This window comes from Parus major, chromosome 5, assembly GCF_001522545.3.
Source record: "Parus major isolate Abel chromosome 5, Parus_major1.1, whole genome shotgun sequence".
NCBI lineage: Eukaryota > Metazoa > Chordata > Aves > Passeriformes > Paridae > Parus > Parus major.
The window spans coordinates 30,672,819-30,692,121 of NC_031774.1; the positions used below are offsets into that span (position 1 = coordinate 30,672,819).

The 19,303-nt window shown below is 33.0% G+C and overlaps 1 protein-coding gene across 13 annotated transcripts in view; it reads right to left on the reverse strand.

Annotated features, from left to right (window-relative positions):
* The window catches only part of RYR3 (ryanodine receptor 3), a 199,910-nt gene that overhangs the window by 26,698 nt on the left and 153,909 nt on the right, over positions 1–19,303 (reverse strand). For 4 of the 13 annotated variants that reach the window (XM_015630068.2, XM_015630070.2, XM_015630065.3 and 1 more), the window contains exons 71-83: positions 17,514–17,534; positions 15,650–15,664; positions 12,497–12,667; positions 11,988–12,047; positions 10,714–10,845; positions 9,757–9,869; positions 6,865–6,964; positions 3,965–4,074; positions 3,116–3,167; positions 2,386–2,436; positions 1,996–2,095; positions 1,710–1,789; positions 1,289–1,365 (exon numbers count right to left, since the gene is read on the reverse strand). In XM_015630068.2, the coding sequence (XP_015485554.1) occupies positions 1,289–1,365; positions 1,710–1,789; positions 1,996–2,095; positions 2,386–2,436; positions 3,116–3,167; positions 3,965–4,074; positions 6,865–6,964; positions 9,757–9,869; positions 10,714–10,845; positions 11,988–12,047; positions 12,497–12,667; positions 15,650–15,664; positions 17,514–17,534 (1,082 nt within the window). Of the gene's footprint in view, positions 1–1,288; positions 1,366–1,709; positions 1,790–1,995; positions 2,096–2,385; positions 2,437–3,115; positions 3,168–3,964; positions 4,075–5,661; positions 5,759–6,864; positions 6,965–9,756; positions 9,870–10,713; positions 10,846–11,987; positions 12,048–12,496; positions 12,668–15,649; positions 15,665–17,513; positions 17,535–19,303 lie in introns of all 13 variants that reach the window. The other 9 variants (XM_015630077.3, XM_015630076.3, XM_033515402.1 and 6 more) reach the window with 5 other exon arrangements.

A 19,303-nucleotide genomic window follows, 5' to 3' on the forward strand; every position in this document is an offset into this window, starting at 1 on the left:
CACCAAAAAGATAATACCACCAAAAGGACAATCTGCTGTTGTTTCTTTCTCAGACTGTTTTCCAATAAGTTGCCACTATTACTTTTATTATATTGCTTCTGCATATATTATTCATGGTTATATTATTCAGAAGATGTAAGGAATTCCTGAATCTTTATGCAGAAAACAGAAATGTAATCAGAGGTTCCATATCTTCCAGGGTCAAAAAACACTGACATCTGAATTTTATTTTGTTAACTTGGCATAGCTCAGCACATGGAATAGCAAATCATGATTCTTCTCACTATGCAGTTGGAATACTTTAGTTCAAACCATCCAATATAATTCTATCATTATCTAATTTTAGTTCCGTTAAATAGCAGTGCCGTCACTTATTCAATCTAGTGACATCATTAAAACTGAAAGCATTCCTTAAAGGATCATTTTCATTCTCTTACCATGTTCAAGTTTTGTCAATACCTCTTTTAATGAAGTCCTGAATAATACATATACACAATTGGTAATAATATCGCAGCAGGGCCTGTCTGAGCAAATCTCTGCTAAAGTGTTTTACATAAATGAAAAAAATCCAAGACAGATATTATTTAATTAGGCTGCAACTATTCAAAATAATTTCTTCAATGCATTCCTTCCACATTTCATCCTCTATTCATACAGCTGCTATACTTCTAATTCCCAGTCTCCTCTTTCAGAACCCTTCTGGTTCTGAGAAAAAGATATTGTCTACTCTAAGAGTAATCAAAAACACCAGCAAGTTTCCATCTTCTGTATGGGAGTCCTTTACCTTAACTGATTTGAGCTGTTTTTTCAAGGGAATGGACTACTACCGTCTCACTGGTCACATGCCAGCTCTAACAAACCCGATACCTATGCAGAGGATTCAGAAGAGACAGAGATTATGCAACTTGCCAGAAATGTGCAGAAACTGACAGCTTAGTAAAGCTCCAGTGCCCAGTCTCTCCCTTAGTGGTGGCTTTCCTCCATCCTCAGAACCTACCAGACAAAAACCTTGAGGAATCTAGGATCAGTAAAAGAGCCATTATCTTTTACTTTTCTGCCTCTTCAAACTAAACCTTCAAAGGCATGTGCTGTCTTTTGCTTTACTTTCTCCTTTGGAAGAATACTCGAGAAGATTAACAGGCTATTCCTGTGATTCACAAAACTTTCCCACAAGAGTTCTACAACCTGTGACTCCTGTAATTCAAACCTTACACATCCATTTGCACTGAGCAATAAGCCACCAACATGAATAAAATGGAACTTGTAATAATGCAATTTATGGTTTTACCTGCAGGACTGCATCAAGCCAGAGAGGCTTTGAAAGAATCCAGCATCCTTTTTCTCCTTTAGGTAGTCTAGCATTTTCTAAACATTGTATATTTTTGAAGGGAAAAAACACAATGTTAACAATATATTATAATTATTAATTAATATTTATAAACTAAAATAAAATAGTAAAATAAGTAAGTACCCTTATAGTTCATGATATTAAAATTATATTAATTAAAGTCTTTTTGAATTAGTTCCATGAAATGCAACTCACTGGCAAAAAAATAATATAATTGCTCTTGCACCAAAAATACACTGATATTTCTTCACTGTTAGTCTTAAAATTAAGTGCACTAATTTAAACAACAGGACACTAAAATTCACAAAATTACTCGCCTCATTTATGCAAGCAAGACTCACAGTAGTTAGAAAAGCATTACCTGTTGAACTATGGTGTTTCCACCATTTAGAATAGCAATACCAAGTTTCAGTGTTTCAACAACCATGGGTCCTGTATGACCTGTCAAAACAAGGACACACTCCTTAAAACTTGAAGTTATGAACTCTTCAATCAGAAATGCAGCTTGGAACTTTTACTTAGTGCAGTTTTCACTGACATTTATTTTGCCTCATTAACTGTCATTCAGAAGCTGTATATGATATGTACATGATAGGTTTCATGGTATAACACACCATGTAAACTTTAAAGATATCACAGAGCATTACCTTTGCTTGCACTAATCATCTGAAGGACCATCTCAGCAGCTCCACGATCATGTAAGCGAGCTTGCTGATAGAGAGTTCTCTGTTTTTCCATTTCTTTCTCCTGGGTTTGGGAACAAAAATGAGAACAGACTACAGATTGGAATGGATCCAGGAAAAATAGGAAGATGAGAAATCTGAAATTGTTGAAGACCATCTGTCTCCAAAATCCATGGATTGTTTGACTCCAAAGCTTCAAAATACCCCATCTTTCTTTCATATGAATAACCTAGTAAACCAGCTCACTGTGTTCAACACACAATGTGTTATGCTATTTTTGCATTTATTCTAGTGGACATATTTAAAATACTTCCACATTAGATTATGAGAAAGAAATGTTATTTAAACTCTCACCTCAAATGTCTTTTCTTTGTCTTCATCACCCTCTTCTTCTTCCTGACAACTCTTTTCATGTTAAAACAGAAATCAGAAGATCTTGCTTATTATGAAACATAATGACTATTTTTGCTATAGTATTTCTACAAAAATGGCCAAATAATTTTTTTAAAAGCAACTACTAGAGGTATTAAGAAGCTTTTAAAAACCTGTAATTGTAAATATTTGTGTTCATCCACACTAAGAAGCTGATATTCCCTAACGTATGAGTATTTCAGGGTATTCATCCAACTACATACACACCCTGTAATTGTGGGCTATATAGTCTTGTGCCATATCTCTATATCCATATTTCTCTTCACAGTCAAGCTCTCACCACGAGTCAGCTGTAATCAATGTGTTGCAAAAACTGACTTTGACAGGCTTCAAGTATTAACTCAAAAATAATTACCCAAAGAATAAAGATAACTAAAAGGTTTAAACTGCTCATAAGTTAATCATATGCAAAAAAAGTGCCAAGTGAAAGGAACAGGACTGCACCTACTGGAATTTTATAAAATTGTTTTAACATAGGAAATTTCTCATGCATATATATAAAACTCTGAACAGCATTTGCTTCATTAAAAATACAGATACTAGTATCAAGCATTCCATGTAAGAAACAGAAAGAAAAGATTTAAGAAGCATCTAAAGTTAATGGGAAGTACCTAAATGCAGTGATGGATGGAGCTTTAAATTAAAAACTTACTTTTGCCATCATGGCAGAATAAGCAATATATAGAGGATCATGTTCTAGATTGCTGTGAAGAGTAAAAAATACGTTAAATTATTTTAAGATACAGTAATATAAAGATGTCATATATCCTTTTTTATTGAGGGTATTTTGTTAAAGTAGTCTACTTGGAAAGCTATTACACTTGAAAATTGTATCACAAATGACTTCTCTTATCCAAATCCAAGTTTTTACTCAAACAATTCAAAGCTATGTTTGTGCATTCAATTTAGTCATGTTGGGTCATCATTGGCTTTTGAAGGTGCAGGAAAGCAATCTGGAGCTATAAATAAGAATAATTATAACTGTCAGATGGCAAGACTTTATTAGTCATACAGTTTTTCTGTATATGAAACTCTGGAGTACTCATAAAAATCTAATTCTAACCATTCTAATCAACAATCTAAAGTCAAAACAGAAACTGGCAATGAGATTTGTAAACATCAACAAAACCTTTTCTGACTTAGAGTGAAATGTGATGAATACCAAAATCAAAACCACATATCTATTACCAGGAGAGACCAGGGCAAGGTACTCTGATAAAACCTGCAATTCCTGTAGAATTAGTGTTTCTATGAGAAGTCATGCTCAATCATTTCTGCATTGGGTATTTACCAAGCTTTTAAAATGTCAAAAATAGTCAATACTTATCTCAATGTAAAGGTTATACTGAGTTTAAATACAAACACTAATGAAACAGAGAGAAAAAGGTATTCACCATGTACAATAAGGAACTACACTTGTCTTAAATCACTTTGTTAATGTTACTAAAATTCAGTTACTGTGTGCTTTTACTCAACGGGCTTTTCCACACAGCTCTTTTACCTTCTCTCTGTAAGAGCACTGCGACTAAAATAGAGGATAATCTGATGGAGTGGATCAGGATGGTTTTTCTCAGTCTCTTCTTCTTCCTCTTCATCTTTTTTTGGAGATGTCTGTCTCAAGATTTAGAATATAAAAGTTAAGTTTCATAAGTAAGAAAAAAATTCAGTAACTAAGCTTAGGAAAGGATTTCAGTAATTTTATTCTATCCAATTTGTATTAACTGCCTGTGTTAATCTTATTCAGGAGTTTACAGCATAACCTGCAACATTATATTCGAGCCTGTATGACTCGAAAGAGATGAGAGTATATGATTTTTATTCATGTTTTTGTAACTTAAAAAATTCTCATTTGCAAGGTATTGAGAATGAGACTGGGAGATTTTGGGGAAGCCTTATTCAAGAGAAATCATGCAGCTCCAGTTGGCCTGAATTGAAAGGAAATTCTAGCTCAATTATTTCATAGTATAATACTGTAATAATTTTTAATAACATCATTATACACATAGTATTCAGACTAGTGTTTGATACAATATTTTCATATCTCATTTCTAAGTAACCTTAGTTTCAATTAATGTTCATTATTGTAAAATTCAAACATTTTTTGGAAGTTAAAAATATAATATAGTCAGAACTGGCCAAAGATTAGTATATTACCCTTACCTTGCTTGTGCTATCATACCTTTGCAGTGTTTCTAGTTATTGTAGGTTTATTGTAATTACAGTAATAATTGTAATTACAGAAGTTTAATTTACTTCTCTAGGAAATCTGAAAGAATTGCAGGTACTGCTTTGCTTAATGGCCTCATTCTTTACTTTTACAAGAAGCAACAAATTCAAAGACTGACCACATAATTGTCCAGAGCACGTGAAGAATGTCCCTGCCCATGGCAGGGGGGTTGGAACTAGATGATCTCTACAGTCCCTTCCAACCCCAGATCTCTATGATATCAGATATAATGGGTCTTTAACAAGCACAACATGGCTGTTTTCGTTAGCACTGAGGCACTTGTAGATGCATCTGCATGTGATCCATGAAGCTGCATATTAACTTTCATGGTGTTTGGAGACTGTGGAGATAAGCTCCTTGGAGGATATTTGACAAGCTAACTACATAGAGGGAAGAGAAAGAGCAGTAGACATTCTGAATCAATGTTCACTAGCAAAATCCTGAAGTTTACCAATCACTTTTATCAAGTACACAGGTAAACTACATTTTTGCTGAATATAGCTGCATATATTTACTTCTCCTTATGGTGCATCAAAAAGGAAAACAGCAAAATTAATTTGTATCAAAGCTGAAAATGTTAAAATTAATTATGCATAAAAAAATTAAAAGGGAAAAGGATCAACAGTGTAAAGCTCCAAAAAAAAATCCACTAAATAATATATACAAACATAGAAATTACCATAATGACAAAAATAGTCTGACTGTTCATCTGATTCATTTCTCTTCCCAAGAATGAGTATTGTATAGCTCATCTGAAGGCTTAAATCCCCTTAATGCACTTCAGTGCGCATCACAGGATAAATGTCTTTTTGACCACAGCAGAAAAAGGCCTTATGCTCTGAAGCATAAGGATTAATATTTTATAACTTTATGCATACAGTACACAAAAATTAAATATAGTTTATAATAGATACATAGAATACACACTGAAGTGGGCATTGAAATATATGCCCAGTTATGTCAGTACTTACAGCCAAATCCTGAACTAGTTTCTCCTCAAATGAATATTCCTCTGTTTCTATCCAAAAGTTCTGATAGCCATTGAGGAAGAGGTTAATAGAACGGTGCCTGGGGGGGTTGTGAAAGTGAGATCAAGAGGGGTAACGGAACAGAGTATAACAGCTCAGATGGTTAATGGTTAGTAAGGATACATATTTGTACAATTCTGATCCTCTGATTGGTCAGTGAAACTAAATGCAAAACATAACTAACATTCAGTGAGAAATCTGCAGGTACTTTTGAACATTCTTACTACAATTTAATACACATATTTATACATTATTTTTTTATTTTGAAGACTAAAAAAGGCCTCAAATACATTATACATGAAACTGCAGGACTGATACCTTAATGGAAGCATGAGAAAAACACACACTTGAACAGACTGAGAATGAGCGAGTGGGGTTTACATCCACAAGGCGTGAATCGAAATTGCTAGATTTAGGACATCAAGACAGCAGACACTGGCCATCAACACTAAAGTAATTATCAAGTGCTTTCTAGCATAATATCTACAGACAGTCATTGCCTTCTTCCACAGAAAGAAGCCTAACCTCAGCTTCTTATGTCCCAGTTCCAAATTGGGGCAGTATTAGCATGTCCTCAAAGAACTTGCACTAGAAATATACAAAACCTGCTCTATAAAATAATGACCAATTTTAGAAAACACTAAGTCATACTAATTGCTACTGTATAATATTCATTAATTTAACTTTCCACAGAAAATAAAAGTCATGGCAATAAGACTACACATAATAATGGCAAAATAATTCCATCTTAACATTATTTTGGGGGAAAATCTTCTTCTGAGCTGCACTACATGAGGTTAGAAAGGCTGTTCATGCAGCCTTTTCTATTACTTTTATCCCTTTGAAATTACCTTCATTTACTTTTTAACCAAAAAGGCAATAAAAATGTGCTGCATATACACCATTAAATAGCTTTTAAATACACTGTGCACACAAATCAGTATTTTATAATGGAATAGCTATTGAGTCAACACTTTAGTCTCACTTGCTGACACTGGTGCTGTTTTATTATCAAATTTCAAAAACTGACCAATCAGAATCCCCTCTGAAAATTGTACAAATCCATGTTTTTATGATAATATCAAATCATGGCTGGGAAGGAAGAAGTGGGCGCATAAGCAAGAGGCTCTCCACAAGTTACATTACCGTTAACTTGAGTATAAGCCTGTCATACTGAGTTTTTTCATGTACTTTTTCCAGCCAAACACGTTGAAAGGTGCTCAGGAAGAAATTGCTAATTTTGTGTCTGAAGAAAAGCATATAGGTTTTCATTGAAGAAAGGCACAAGTTAAATTCAATAAAGTAGTCAGAAAGAATGTATTCGTAAACCGTGTTTGAAAAATTGCCATGTACAACTTTGCTGTATCTATGTGCATACACAGATGACAGACAATAAGACAAAGTTTTTTCAAATTAATTTCCTTAAAACATCAAACATAAATAGACACATCTCAGAGAAAACACTTATCACATAAGACACTTTTTCAAAGCCATGAACATTCAATAAACACAGACGATGAAGTATTAGTAATTCCTAATGTAACTGATGCTTAATTCTTTGTAAAATGCAATTTTAAAAAAAATATAGCTATTTGTTTTGTATCTCAGGCATTTTTCATCAAAGGGAGTTCTTGGACTTTTTATGGTAGAAATTCAAGTAATTTTTCTGTGATTTAACAAACACCTTCATATCAATGAATATGTCCATTTCTGAAATATCTTACTGAAATTCCTAAAAGCTGATAGACATTAGAGAGAGTTTTGCAGAAAATTACTTTAAGGTCTGAGTTTAAAATTAAATTATACTGAAAGCCATCTAAATATCTGGAAAATTTTCAAAATAGTAAGCTTATTATTTAATGAAGATTTATATTTTCTAGGATAAATGAAAGGTTCCTAACATAATATTTGTTTACTGCCCTTTAAATTAATTGATTCTAGCATCAAAGTTAGAACTAACACTCCCAATACAAAGTTGCTACTAAAATGAGGAAATATACAAGATAGAGAGCTGCATTTTAAACTCTGGATCAAAGAGATTTAAATAGTTCCTAGAATAAATCATACCCCATTTGAAATAATCTCCCTAGGGTTCAGACATGTCTGAGCAATGCTGTCAATTTAGATGATGGAGATTGTTATAATAGTGTGATAGCCTTATTTTCCTGTCAGAATCCTGTGATTTATCTAGGAGGAAAAAAAAAAAAAGTGTCTATAAGCTAGTGAACTTTAAAAGTTTGGTTTGCACCTATCAGTTGAGCAATATACCTAGAAGCTTGCTGATGGCAGCAGGGTTGGAACAGATGATCTTTAAAGGTCCATTCCAACCCAAACTGTTCCGTGACTTTAGGATTTCAAGTTCTATCTGTGTTTTCACTCTTGCCTGTTGTGAAGTGCAGAGAGCACAATTAATTGTTGAAAACAGTTTTATGAGAGTTCATTTTTAGCAACTACAAAATGAAATAGCTGGGTAGATTCGCCTCATATTCATATTTAAATTAAGAGTAAACTGCTCCACAAAGTCTACCATAAAGTTTGAGAAGAAAAAGTTCAAGAAAAGTTTTTAACACAAAAGTATTTTAAAAAAATTTCCAGATTACATTTCAATATGGTATATTCCATATTTTATTGAAAACAAAAAAAAATCAAGAATTTAAAGATTCATAACCTACTTTGTCTCTTGTCAAATGTTCCATCATCCTCAAATACAAAAAATAAAAGTGGGTGTTTTGTTAGACAAAAAAAGGATGAGCCCTTTTAACATTTGGGTGCTCATGCATTTATTCTAAACATTTTAAGAATTTACAAGGGCAGAATACGGTTGTAAAAAAAACCTTGCTCACAAAAACATTGTACTGAAATGGTATTTCTTCATACCACTTCCTCCTGTTTTGCCAAACACAGCTCTTGAAGACGGAAGGGTTGATACTGGCTGGTTTCTTATGTTGTATTTAATCCTCTCCATTTCTCTGGTTGTTCAAAGAAGGCTTGGTGGTAGCATGAGAACTTGGAGAAGTTACTATAGTCTAGAACTACTCTTTTTTGTAAAGGAAGATTGTGTGCTTTTTAAGATATAAACTGGCTTTTTATTTGTCCTGTGCAAAACTAATGTTCCTCCAATGTGTTAGTGGCACAGCTACAGAGCTTTGGCTAAAGATCTTTACACAAGTGTGTAAATTTGCTTTAATAAAAGCATTTAAAAATCCAACACAACTCTTCAGTTAAATACTTCACAAAAAATCTTTGAATAATAATATTAAACACAAAAAGTGAAAAATTGCAGAAAGTGAGCAGCAAACTTAATTAAAGATGTCCTTAACCTCTATCTGAATAAAACTCAGATTTTTAAGAAAAAGAGTAAAGGAAGTTACTCCAGTGCCATATGATCTTAATATTCTGCTTAAAGCAAGTAGATGGATCCAGGTACAGGATGCTTTTTACCTTGGACTTTGTTATCTACATTCAACTGGAATATGAAACAGAGCAACATAGAAGAGTAAAATAACATTCTGCAGTGCTGTCTGCACTGCTCTGCCCCAATAGTCGCTTTAATTCATATAACATTCTGATGTAGTAGCTTAAGATTGGCCCAGGCAAGCTACAGAGCATGAAGTGTTCATGCAAAAGGAGAGGACGAGCCACACAAAATTAAAAAAAGACAAGAAAAAAAAAAAAAGAGAGAGAAGAAAATAAAAAAAACACACAAGAATAGAGTAAAAAGAGCAACCAATCAGAGACAAAAAATGGACAGAAACAGCAACATCTGAACGATTTTCACAGGTAAGTTGTGGAACTATATAGAATAACAGACAAAAATGAAGCATGTTATTCTTATGGTGTTTTCCCACTCAGATTATTTGTCATGAGATGACTATTTTGCTACTGTGAGAAATTAGCTGATGACTAATAAATTCTTGTCTCTTAAAATTACATACACCTAACAACCAACAAACATGTAGGTAAACACACAGGCAGTATTTGCACTCAGTACACAATGGAAACCAAAGTTATGAAGAAATAAACCTTTCAGCCACTTACCTTGGCAGGTTGTATAATGGTGCCATTCTGAAACATGCAACAACAGCCCTTTTGCGTTGTTTGGACAGGAGTTTGTGCCAAACAGCTTTTTTTGATCTCAGTGGTTGTTCAACCTATGGGAAAAGATCATCTAGTATATACAATGGAAACTTTTCAACTTTCATCCAAAATTTTCTATTCAGCTAGTGGTTAGCTAGTTAGCAAAGTAGAAAATGTTACCAATGCTCTGCATCATCTGAGAAAAATTATCTTTTGGGGCTTTATTTTTATTATTAATAAGGAAAAATAAGGAAAAATACTGGAGACCTTCTATATAGAAATTTCTCAGTTTATTCAGACAAGCTCAAAATGATAGAATACGTCATGTGTGGGACTTCTCGGTAAATTTCAAAAAATGTTATTTTGTCTGTTTCTAACAATGCATATTCAGTTGTTTATGTGAATGTATTTCTGTGCTATATAATTTGTGAATGGAATGGATTAACTTTATGTAGGAAGAGTACAAATGCAATTCTGTACTTGAATTCCATCATTTGGTTGAACAGGCAAGCAACTCAACAGTTTCTACAGCATCCTATGATGCAGAAATAGGAGACAGCCTAAACTCAGTATATTAAAAGTAAGTGCAGAAGCAAACACCTCTTCCTAAAACCACATGGTTTTCAGCTACTGCACGGAGATGATCTGTGTACTATTCTTATGACTGTTCATGCAGTTTTGCAGAAATATATCCTGAGTTTTCCCTGCAGCTAAATGGAGGCACTTCAACAGATTATACTCAAAACTTTGCATACATGCACATCTGTATTTGCATGAGTACTTGCATGCACACATGTACAAAACCCTAAGTTTTATCTTGACACTTTAATGATGACAGTCACTGTACCTGAAATAATCTCTGCAAGGAAAAATCTTGGATTTTTAAAACAAATACAGTAGAGACATTTGGCTTTTTACCTGCTCCAGATGATACAGAGCAGCTGATATCCTCTGCACACGCTCCACATTTTTCTCAGGGTCAGTAGGTCCATCACTCTTTAAAATGTCTTTGTACAGATTTAGCTGCCATTTCACAGCTGGATCATCAGACTGAAACCCAACATATTTCATTTGTAAGCTGTTGAATGAAGGCACTGAATTTGATCAACACCACTACTACTGCCATAGTGTAATAAAGAATGTTATAAATGCTCCCAATTTCTGTCCCCTTTCAGACCAAATTAACATTTGCTAGCTGCTCCAAACAATGGCATTGATTCAATCTATTATTGGGCAATTGAACTTAATTCTTAAGCAAGGTTCTGTATTTTTATTTCATTAAACCAAATAAAGTACCTTGCAACTTATTTCTTCCACTCAACCCCATTAAAAATAACGAAGCAGATTTAGTACTGGGATTGAGTTTAATTTTCAAAGCCTTTGTCCTGAGAGTGTAAAGCTGTTTTTTGGAGTCTGCAAAAGACAGCTGGAATTTCAGTAGGTGAAGATTTACATCCAAAGCTTTTGGTATTTGGTGGTTTTTTTTTGTTTTGTTTTTTTTTTGCAGGAGAGAAATAGGAAAACCGCTTTAAATTACTTCTTGTCTCCATTTAAGTGTATGGAGAGCAAGCACAAATCTATACCAAATACACAGTCAGCTTCCATGACAGATAACTAAGTTACTCTTACAGTGTTCAAACATTGTAGGCAATGATCTAAATTACTTTTAATTTACAGAATGATGAGGACCCCATACTGTATTACTTTTGACAGTGCATCTGGCATATGATTTGTAGGAACATAAATGTACTTGAAAAACTCACAAGTGCTAAGATGACACTAACTTTTCATTTTCTATTACAGTCACTTTAAAATGTATATATTTTTACAAATACCTAATTTAATCATTAGTGAAAGCTAAATTCAAGAAGAAAAGCTGAAGTAGTTGAGTTTCAATTTTATTTTCTTCTTGGATCAAATTGTGTGTAATTAGAGTTTTAAGACTACTAGTATCTCTGTTCTTCACACTTGTCCCTGTCTATAGGTCTTCTGGAAACTTAAATATACCAAAGTTACAAAGAAGACATTTATTGTAATGAAAAATCATGAAGAATTATGTTAAGATGGAAACCTTTCTAATAGCTTTTTGGATTATCTTTTTTAATGTATCACAACAACAACAAAAAAATGGTTGCACCTTCTGTGTTTTAAAAGTGCACATCGGCATCTATAAGACAGATATTTTATATTACCTTTTCCTGCAAATGTAAGTTGTTGCGTAAGTGTTCCTTGACTTCCTCATCTGTGTCTCTCTGTAGAAAGGTAGAAGTCTTTTTCAATTCAGATTATGATCCATTTCATAAGAACTTTTACAACATAGAACAGATTATATTTCAATATTAAATTTAATCTCTTTTGCTTTCAAATATGTAAAAGATCAGAAGGGGCAAAGGCTTTCTTTAATCATAAAACAAGGGTTAAACTTTGAAGGGAATTAAAGCTACCTAATTGTAGTTCAGTATTTGGTGCAAAAGAACATGAATATATAAAACTGCATATGGTATACAAATGGAAAATAACAGGGAAAGTATGGCAGCTCTATATACATATTTTTAAAGAAAAAGCACAATAATTATCAGCCATAATTGCTTACAGTACACACAGGTATTTAATAATATTGACTAAGATGTCTATGGATCAAAATTCAGTTTAGAAAGTTCTGCTTATTTTGCATTAAAAACTGTTAAAAGCACACGCTTACATGGCTGTATCTAGCCTTAGCCAAAGAGATGAGCTCTTGGTCTCCAGGAGTGCACATATTCAATCCAATAGGAAGCATCTTTTTAAGTGCAGCCACAATCAAGGATGTTTGTATGGAGTACAAGTCCCCTCTACGTTTTGATTTCTTCCTCTCTTGATCTTGTCCTCCAGACTACAAGTTTTAAAAAAAAGGGAAAAGAAAAGAAAAGAAAAAAAAAAAAAAAAAGAAAAATTACTTGAATTCTCTGGTCACACACTTCTCCAATATGCTTTTCCCCTAATGGTCCAAGGAAATTATATTCCTGATGTAGTACAAATAATTAAAAATGCTACACTAGAGGAAGGGTGTACAGTCTTGGACAGGAAACGTAAAGGGATACTTTTGGTGTGCACCAGTGCAAAAAATGCAGTAACAGTAAGGTTGTAATGGGAGTTGCACACAAAAGTGTGCATTCATACATATGATTTTGACAATACTTTCTGGATCTTACCTTTCAAATCAGAAACAACCCTGAAATTAAAAGCTGAATCATTCTCAGGGGACACTATTATCTGTCTAATGTTACAGAGAAAAATTCAGCATGTTTATATTTTTGTAAGAAATTTATTCAGAGGGTCTGAATGAATGAATATTGCCTGACTTGTCTCATCTGAAAAACAGTATTATTTAAAATAATATGTAATGTTAATGTAATTATCAATGTAACATGCCAATGAATTAGTGCCTCTGGGAAAGTATTGCCCTTTGGCTTTGGATGAGTTTAGTAAATTTGGGACAAAATATTTAAAATTTTGTATCTTTGGATATCACCAGTACTAGAAAAAGGAAAACAAAAGAGACAGAAGTAAACAGCACAACAGAATAACATCTGCCTTATCTTCTTATGACAGACACTGTACAACATATTTCACACCCAACTTTTTCTTTGAGACAGAGAACCAAAGTCTTTCAAACAGACCCATATATTTTATGAACACACAGTAAACAGCAACAACATCAAACAGCCCAGTTCTGAATTCTGTACCCAGATTAAACTCCTACTATACTCAAGGGGAGTTTTGCTTAAGATAAGATTTCAGGACTAGGCCTCCAGACTTGTACAACACTACAAAACAACAAATGCTTTCATTTAACCCTCCACATCCTTTTCCTTCTGTCAATTAGGATTTACAAACTACTGTTCTTATAACGTATTGTGTAGTTCCACATAAGGATACAGCAGAATCCATTGCAATTCATTATTTCCCAATAAATGCCTCGCTATTATCACAGTAATCACTGGAAGAAAAAGGCAGCTGCACATATTCTATTTGGTGAAAAATTTTGGCAAATTCTGTCTTCTAGATGGTGAATCTCTATGGATACAGCTCATGTTCAGTATTTTGCAAGTGTGAGGGAACATGCAATGGATGTGGCTTCCTTTCTTAAGGAACTAACAATTGCAAGAGAGTACTTTGCCTCAAAGCTTTGCTTTTCAAAGTGCCTTAGAAATAGTGATGCAATGGCTTTAATAATGACATTATTTGTACTCTACGTTGACAGAAGACAAACAAATCTCACAATGTATCACTGTATTCCAGTGGCGTCACTATGCATCTTAAATAAGGAATAACAAAATATGTAATATATTTTTAAATGAAAAAAAAGGAGAGATACTGGTTTCTGTATGTTTTACCCCAGTAAAACATTGGACATTTTGCATGTCCAATTTTCTTTCTGTCTATGTAAGATTAATAAGATTGGTGAAGCTTAAAACTGAAGAATTTTCAAAATATTAAAAGATCCATTCTGCCTTTGCCATAAATTCTGCTGTCTCTAAATTCACTTCTCCAGCTAGTAAATGTATAGAGTCAGACTGAAACCTATATGACAATGGAATTTTGTCTCTTTCAGTTCTAATGTGCACCTATGCACACACAATACTTGCATTACATGCATAAAGAGCATTAAATCAGATATATTTTGGCGTAATAACTATGCTAAAAGGACCTCAACAGGAGGAATTATATAATTTTGTTGCCTAAAAGCATGTAATGATCTTACTTGTCTGAGGATTTAAACACAAAAATGGGTATTTCTGAAAAAAAACAGTTACAGATTCTTTAGTAGATTAATAGCAACTAAATACACAATGAAAAGGAAGAAATAATTTATTTACACTAAAAAATTGGCTCATACTGGTTAAGATTATGGAATTAATATTTTTTGTCTTTCCATTCCTCTTTGAGCTTCAGTTCTTTGAGATTACTATGAGAGCCATTAAATCCTACTCTGTATACCTGGAGAAGTTTGGCAGTAGCAAAGCACGAAATCAGATTATTAGTTTAACAGAGCTTCTCCCTTTTTAGCTCATGTCTCCAGTTTAATTGATTAAAAGCTCTTCATCATGTGTGCTTCTCAGCACACAGGGTGAAGGAAAAGATGAAAGGGTTTATGCTCCATTTTTCTGCATATTCTGCTTCACCAGTGAAGAATGCACCATAGGTCAGAAAGCACTCATCTATTTTAGAAATTCATATTAAAAAAAAAAGAATATGAATGATGCAAGGGAAAGTGACTTATTGTTCACTGGAGGAAAATAAATCTTCAAATATATTAAATACGTAAAAGAAATAAGGATTATTCAAAAGCTTTGTCATACCTCACACATTTAGCAAAGATCATTTTACTTTTGGAAAAAGGTAGGGTTTGAACTAGGTATCTTATTTAAACTTATTTGATTTAAAACAATTTTCTATTCACCTACAGATGGGGTAGAGCTTATATCACATTTCTCCCAAATAGTCTTCTTGAATATCATAAGCCAAATACATCTTTCTAAAGACTCTACTTAGACATTTCTTTTACAATGTCTACTTCACTATTTTAGCAAAAAAATAGAATGCAGAAGGACAGCAGAGGCAGAATGTACATCTAAAATAGTTACAAAATGTGGCTTTACTACATTTTCACATTAAGCAATTTTTAAGAGTGCCAAAAAGAATTTCATCTGCTCTGGTCAAAGGCTGCCACTTTAGCTTGGACACAATTTATAGTAGGTGGAACCTGGTGCTTCACTTTGTGACGCCACTGCTATGATCAATGGAAAGAGTGCTTGGAGCCTGATCATGTCTAAATCTAAAACAAAGACACATCATGCACTTTGACCTGTACCTTTACTTGCATGGCCTGTATGAAAGAAAAATAAAGGGAAAAAAACAAACATAAGTAAAAGAGATGAAAGGATGATAATTTTACAAGTTACTTATAAACTTACTCAGCTTTATGAGGAGAGTAAAAATATAAGATCAGAGCTAAAACAATAGACTGTAAATGCATAACCAAATGAGATCTTACTGAAATCAACTTAATCTTTATTGAATGATTGAACTTCTGAACTTCTGTTGCTGTTCTACTACACACTTACATTTGTTACTTGCACATATAAGGACACCCAGTAAGTTAACCTATCAATACACTGATTACTGCATCTTTTCCTGATTTTGTTGAAAGAAGAAAGGTGTCTGGAACTCTGGACAGTCCAGTAATGAAAAATAGTCACATTTTCACAAAAATAGCTCTTTCTATGTCTTTTCCCCACCAAAATATGTTTGAGAAAAAACTGTGTTTAGAAATCAAACTATCACTGGCAAGGTGATAGCACTTAATTTATAGATCTATTTCTCACTGTATAGCTTATTGCTCTTTTGAAGACAGCCTGAGAGAAAGCTTCAGCTTGCATCTCTCAGCAGTACCCATTTTGAGAACAATGTTATAAACTCAGCTATAACTCTCCTACATACAGAGGTTTCTTTCCCATTTATTATATTAATGCCATAAATACGCTTAACTAAATACGTATTCCATAGTTAACATTCACTATAATTGTGTCAGGAAATCTTAATAACAAAATAATTTATTTATGGTAAAATCAAATAAACTAAACAGTTACTGAGAAGAATCCTCAACCAGGCATAGGAAAATTCTATAAAAAACTGTTGGTTAAAAACAAGCAGAAAAGAACCACACACAAGCCCTCACTTCTTGTCATTCTGCCCTAACAGTAACTTCATTTTCTTATGAAAATCTGGATAAGTTTCAAAATGTTGATGTTAAGCTATTATTAACATCTTTTTATAGCCTACTCAATGCATTTTACATAGCAATAAAAACAGGTACAAGACAAGAAAAGTGAAAGACTAATATTCAAATTTAGTGTTAGCATCTTAGAATCTTTAATACCTTAGTCAAATAGCAAATTCTAATTTAACATTTCAGAGAAGTGAAATAGGTAGATATATCATGGACATGGTTCAGCAGGTATATACAGGTGTATGTATACACTAAAGTAACAAAAGACATGATGTTAATTATATTTAATTTATTGTAGCTGATTATAAAAATAATCCACTCCTGATTTACCTCAGTCTATCCAAAGGAAATTTATTCTATGCAATTGAAATACTCTCAAAGAAGAGATCTAAAATTCCTGCATGAAATCCTTTAACTATTGTAAATTTGCAGACAATATGTACTACATATTACAGATATGTAATATCACAAACAACCAAGTCATTTTGTATTACGAACTTGCATTTTATGACTACTTCTAACTTCTATAATAGGTCTACTGAAACATTCTTTAAAATAGATTAAAAAAATTAATGAAGGAAAGTAAAATAAAACTTCAGTAGGATATGCAAATGTTTAGCAACTGATGGTGTATATCCAGCCACACATTCATTTAGATTCCAAAACTGGCACAGACAAATTGCCCACATACATATTATACAATTATTATGTACATGTAAATGTATACATTTAGTGTTCAATTCCAATTAACTGAAAAACACAATAAGACATAATTTCCTCTTACATAAAAGGCTATTTTATCATGAGGCCTATGAAGAGTTCAAAAATAACAGCCTAGTGGAGTTGAATGTGTTTAAATTCTCCATTTCAACACTTATCACAAATCTGGTATTTCAATGTGATCTAAGTTACCAGTCTCTCTCAGACTGAAACTTCTCTAACTTACCATTCCCCTCCGAGCATTCTGCTGCCATATTTTTAGAAAAGAAAAATTAAATGCTCAGCTGTTAATACATTTATTTGAAAAACTATTAACAAAGTTAATATGGAATAATTAAAATACAATGGGTAGTTAATGAATTTCTTGATTGCAATGATGAATCATTTGTTACCACAGCTATTAGCTACCAATAAATAACAGAATGCTACTCCTTCCTCCTCTGCTTTCTTGTTTTTTCTTCCAAATGGCATGTAAGGGTATACAACCTTCTGTACATGATATAGTACACCTTACACTCTGATGCCATTCCAGTATTTCATATCAGGAAAAACACTAAGTCTTTGCCTCTGTTACCTAAGGCAGTCTGAGATCAGCCTGGGGCTTACTCCTTTAGGAGAGCCCAAAATATTCTGCCTTGGGCAATAACTAATGTTCATATTCAGTTTTCTATATTTCTCATGCTTGATAAATATTGGATAAGATGGCTTTCAGTAGAAATAATGTGAATAGAGAGGAATAAGTGATAGGGAGGAAAGGGCTAATTATTCTGTTAACATGCTACTTTTTGAGATGTTATTACTAAAGCAAGAAATTGTATCAGTGTGTAAGGATAGAAATAAATATCAAACCTACAAGAAAACCTGAAATTCGGTTAATTAGAAAATTTCTTGTTTCTTTTAACCTATGCAGCCTTAAAAAAAAAAATCAGCTCTAAATTTATCATTTATTGAATGTGCTGGGTTTAGACCACTTACATTTTATATTATGAAATATTAGCAATTTCCTGCTTAGAAACCATATACAGAAAACCAATACAACCCTTTTAAAAGCCACTTCATATATTTCATCATGGTATTTAAGTCATCATGAAACAAATATCTAAATTATCAGCTGTTCTGCAATTATGCCTACTGTTACAGTACCATATTAATAAAATATTCAGTCATGAACAATATAGTATTTTCTTTCTTCCTTTATTAGCAATAACCATGCACAGTGTCCTGGAACACCATAAGCTGACATTAATATGCTTACAAAAAATTATATGCATACAAAAACCACCAAAAACTCTCTGTACTGTATAGACATCAGAATAAAAGTGTGTTTACATATGCATCTACATGTCTGTTACAAATATATTCATACAACTATTCATACACAGTATATCTGTATGCTGAAATATACACAACAGGCTTTTGAAAATACAATCTCAAAATCAGATTTAGCTAATAGAGATTCTTGATGTTAAATTCCTGTGGTTTTATCAAAATCAGAACAGTATTCTACCTATTCTACCCAATCCTTATTTTGTAAAGACTTGTCTTTTATTCCATGCCAGACTGACAAAAATATGACAGACACTAACCCTTTACCTCATGCTAGACTGTTATCAGTACTGTAGTGGGACACAATTTAGATTAAATATACTGTTTCTAATCTGTGATATTATAAAAAAGAAAGTAAACCTATTTTTTGTCTCCTCAGGCCAGCTGTAATGTTTAAATGTTAAAATACATATAATAAATGTGTGTGCAATGATTGCCACGTGATAAAAGTAGAGAGCTACATATTATACTCTGTTACAGTATGCAATTGCTCCTCAAACAGCCTGGATGTGCCTGCTATTTATTTTGTTAGTAGGGAGGATATAAACATTCCAATTCTATCAAACAATTTTGATAAGCTGCATCTTGACAACAAGAAAACAGGTTAAAAATTTCCTTATCTCTTAACACAGAATTCTTTATAAAGTTGGACTTGTTTTTCAGCACAGGTCATGAACTAATGATGAGAAG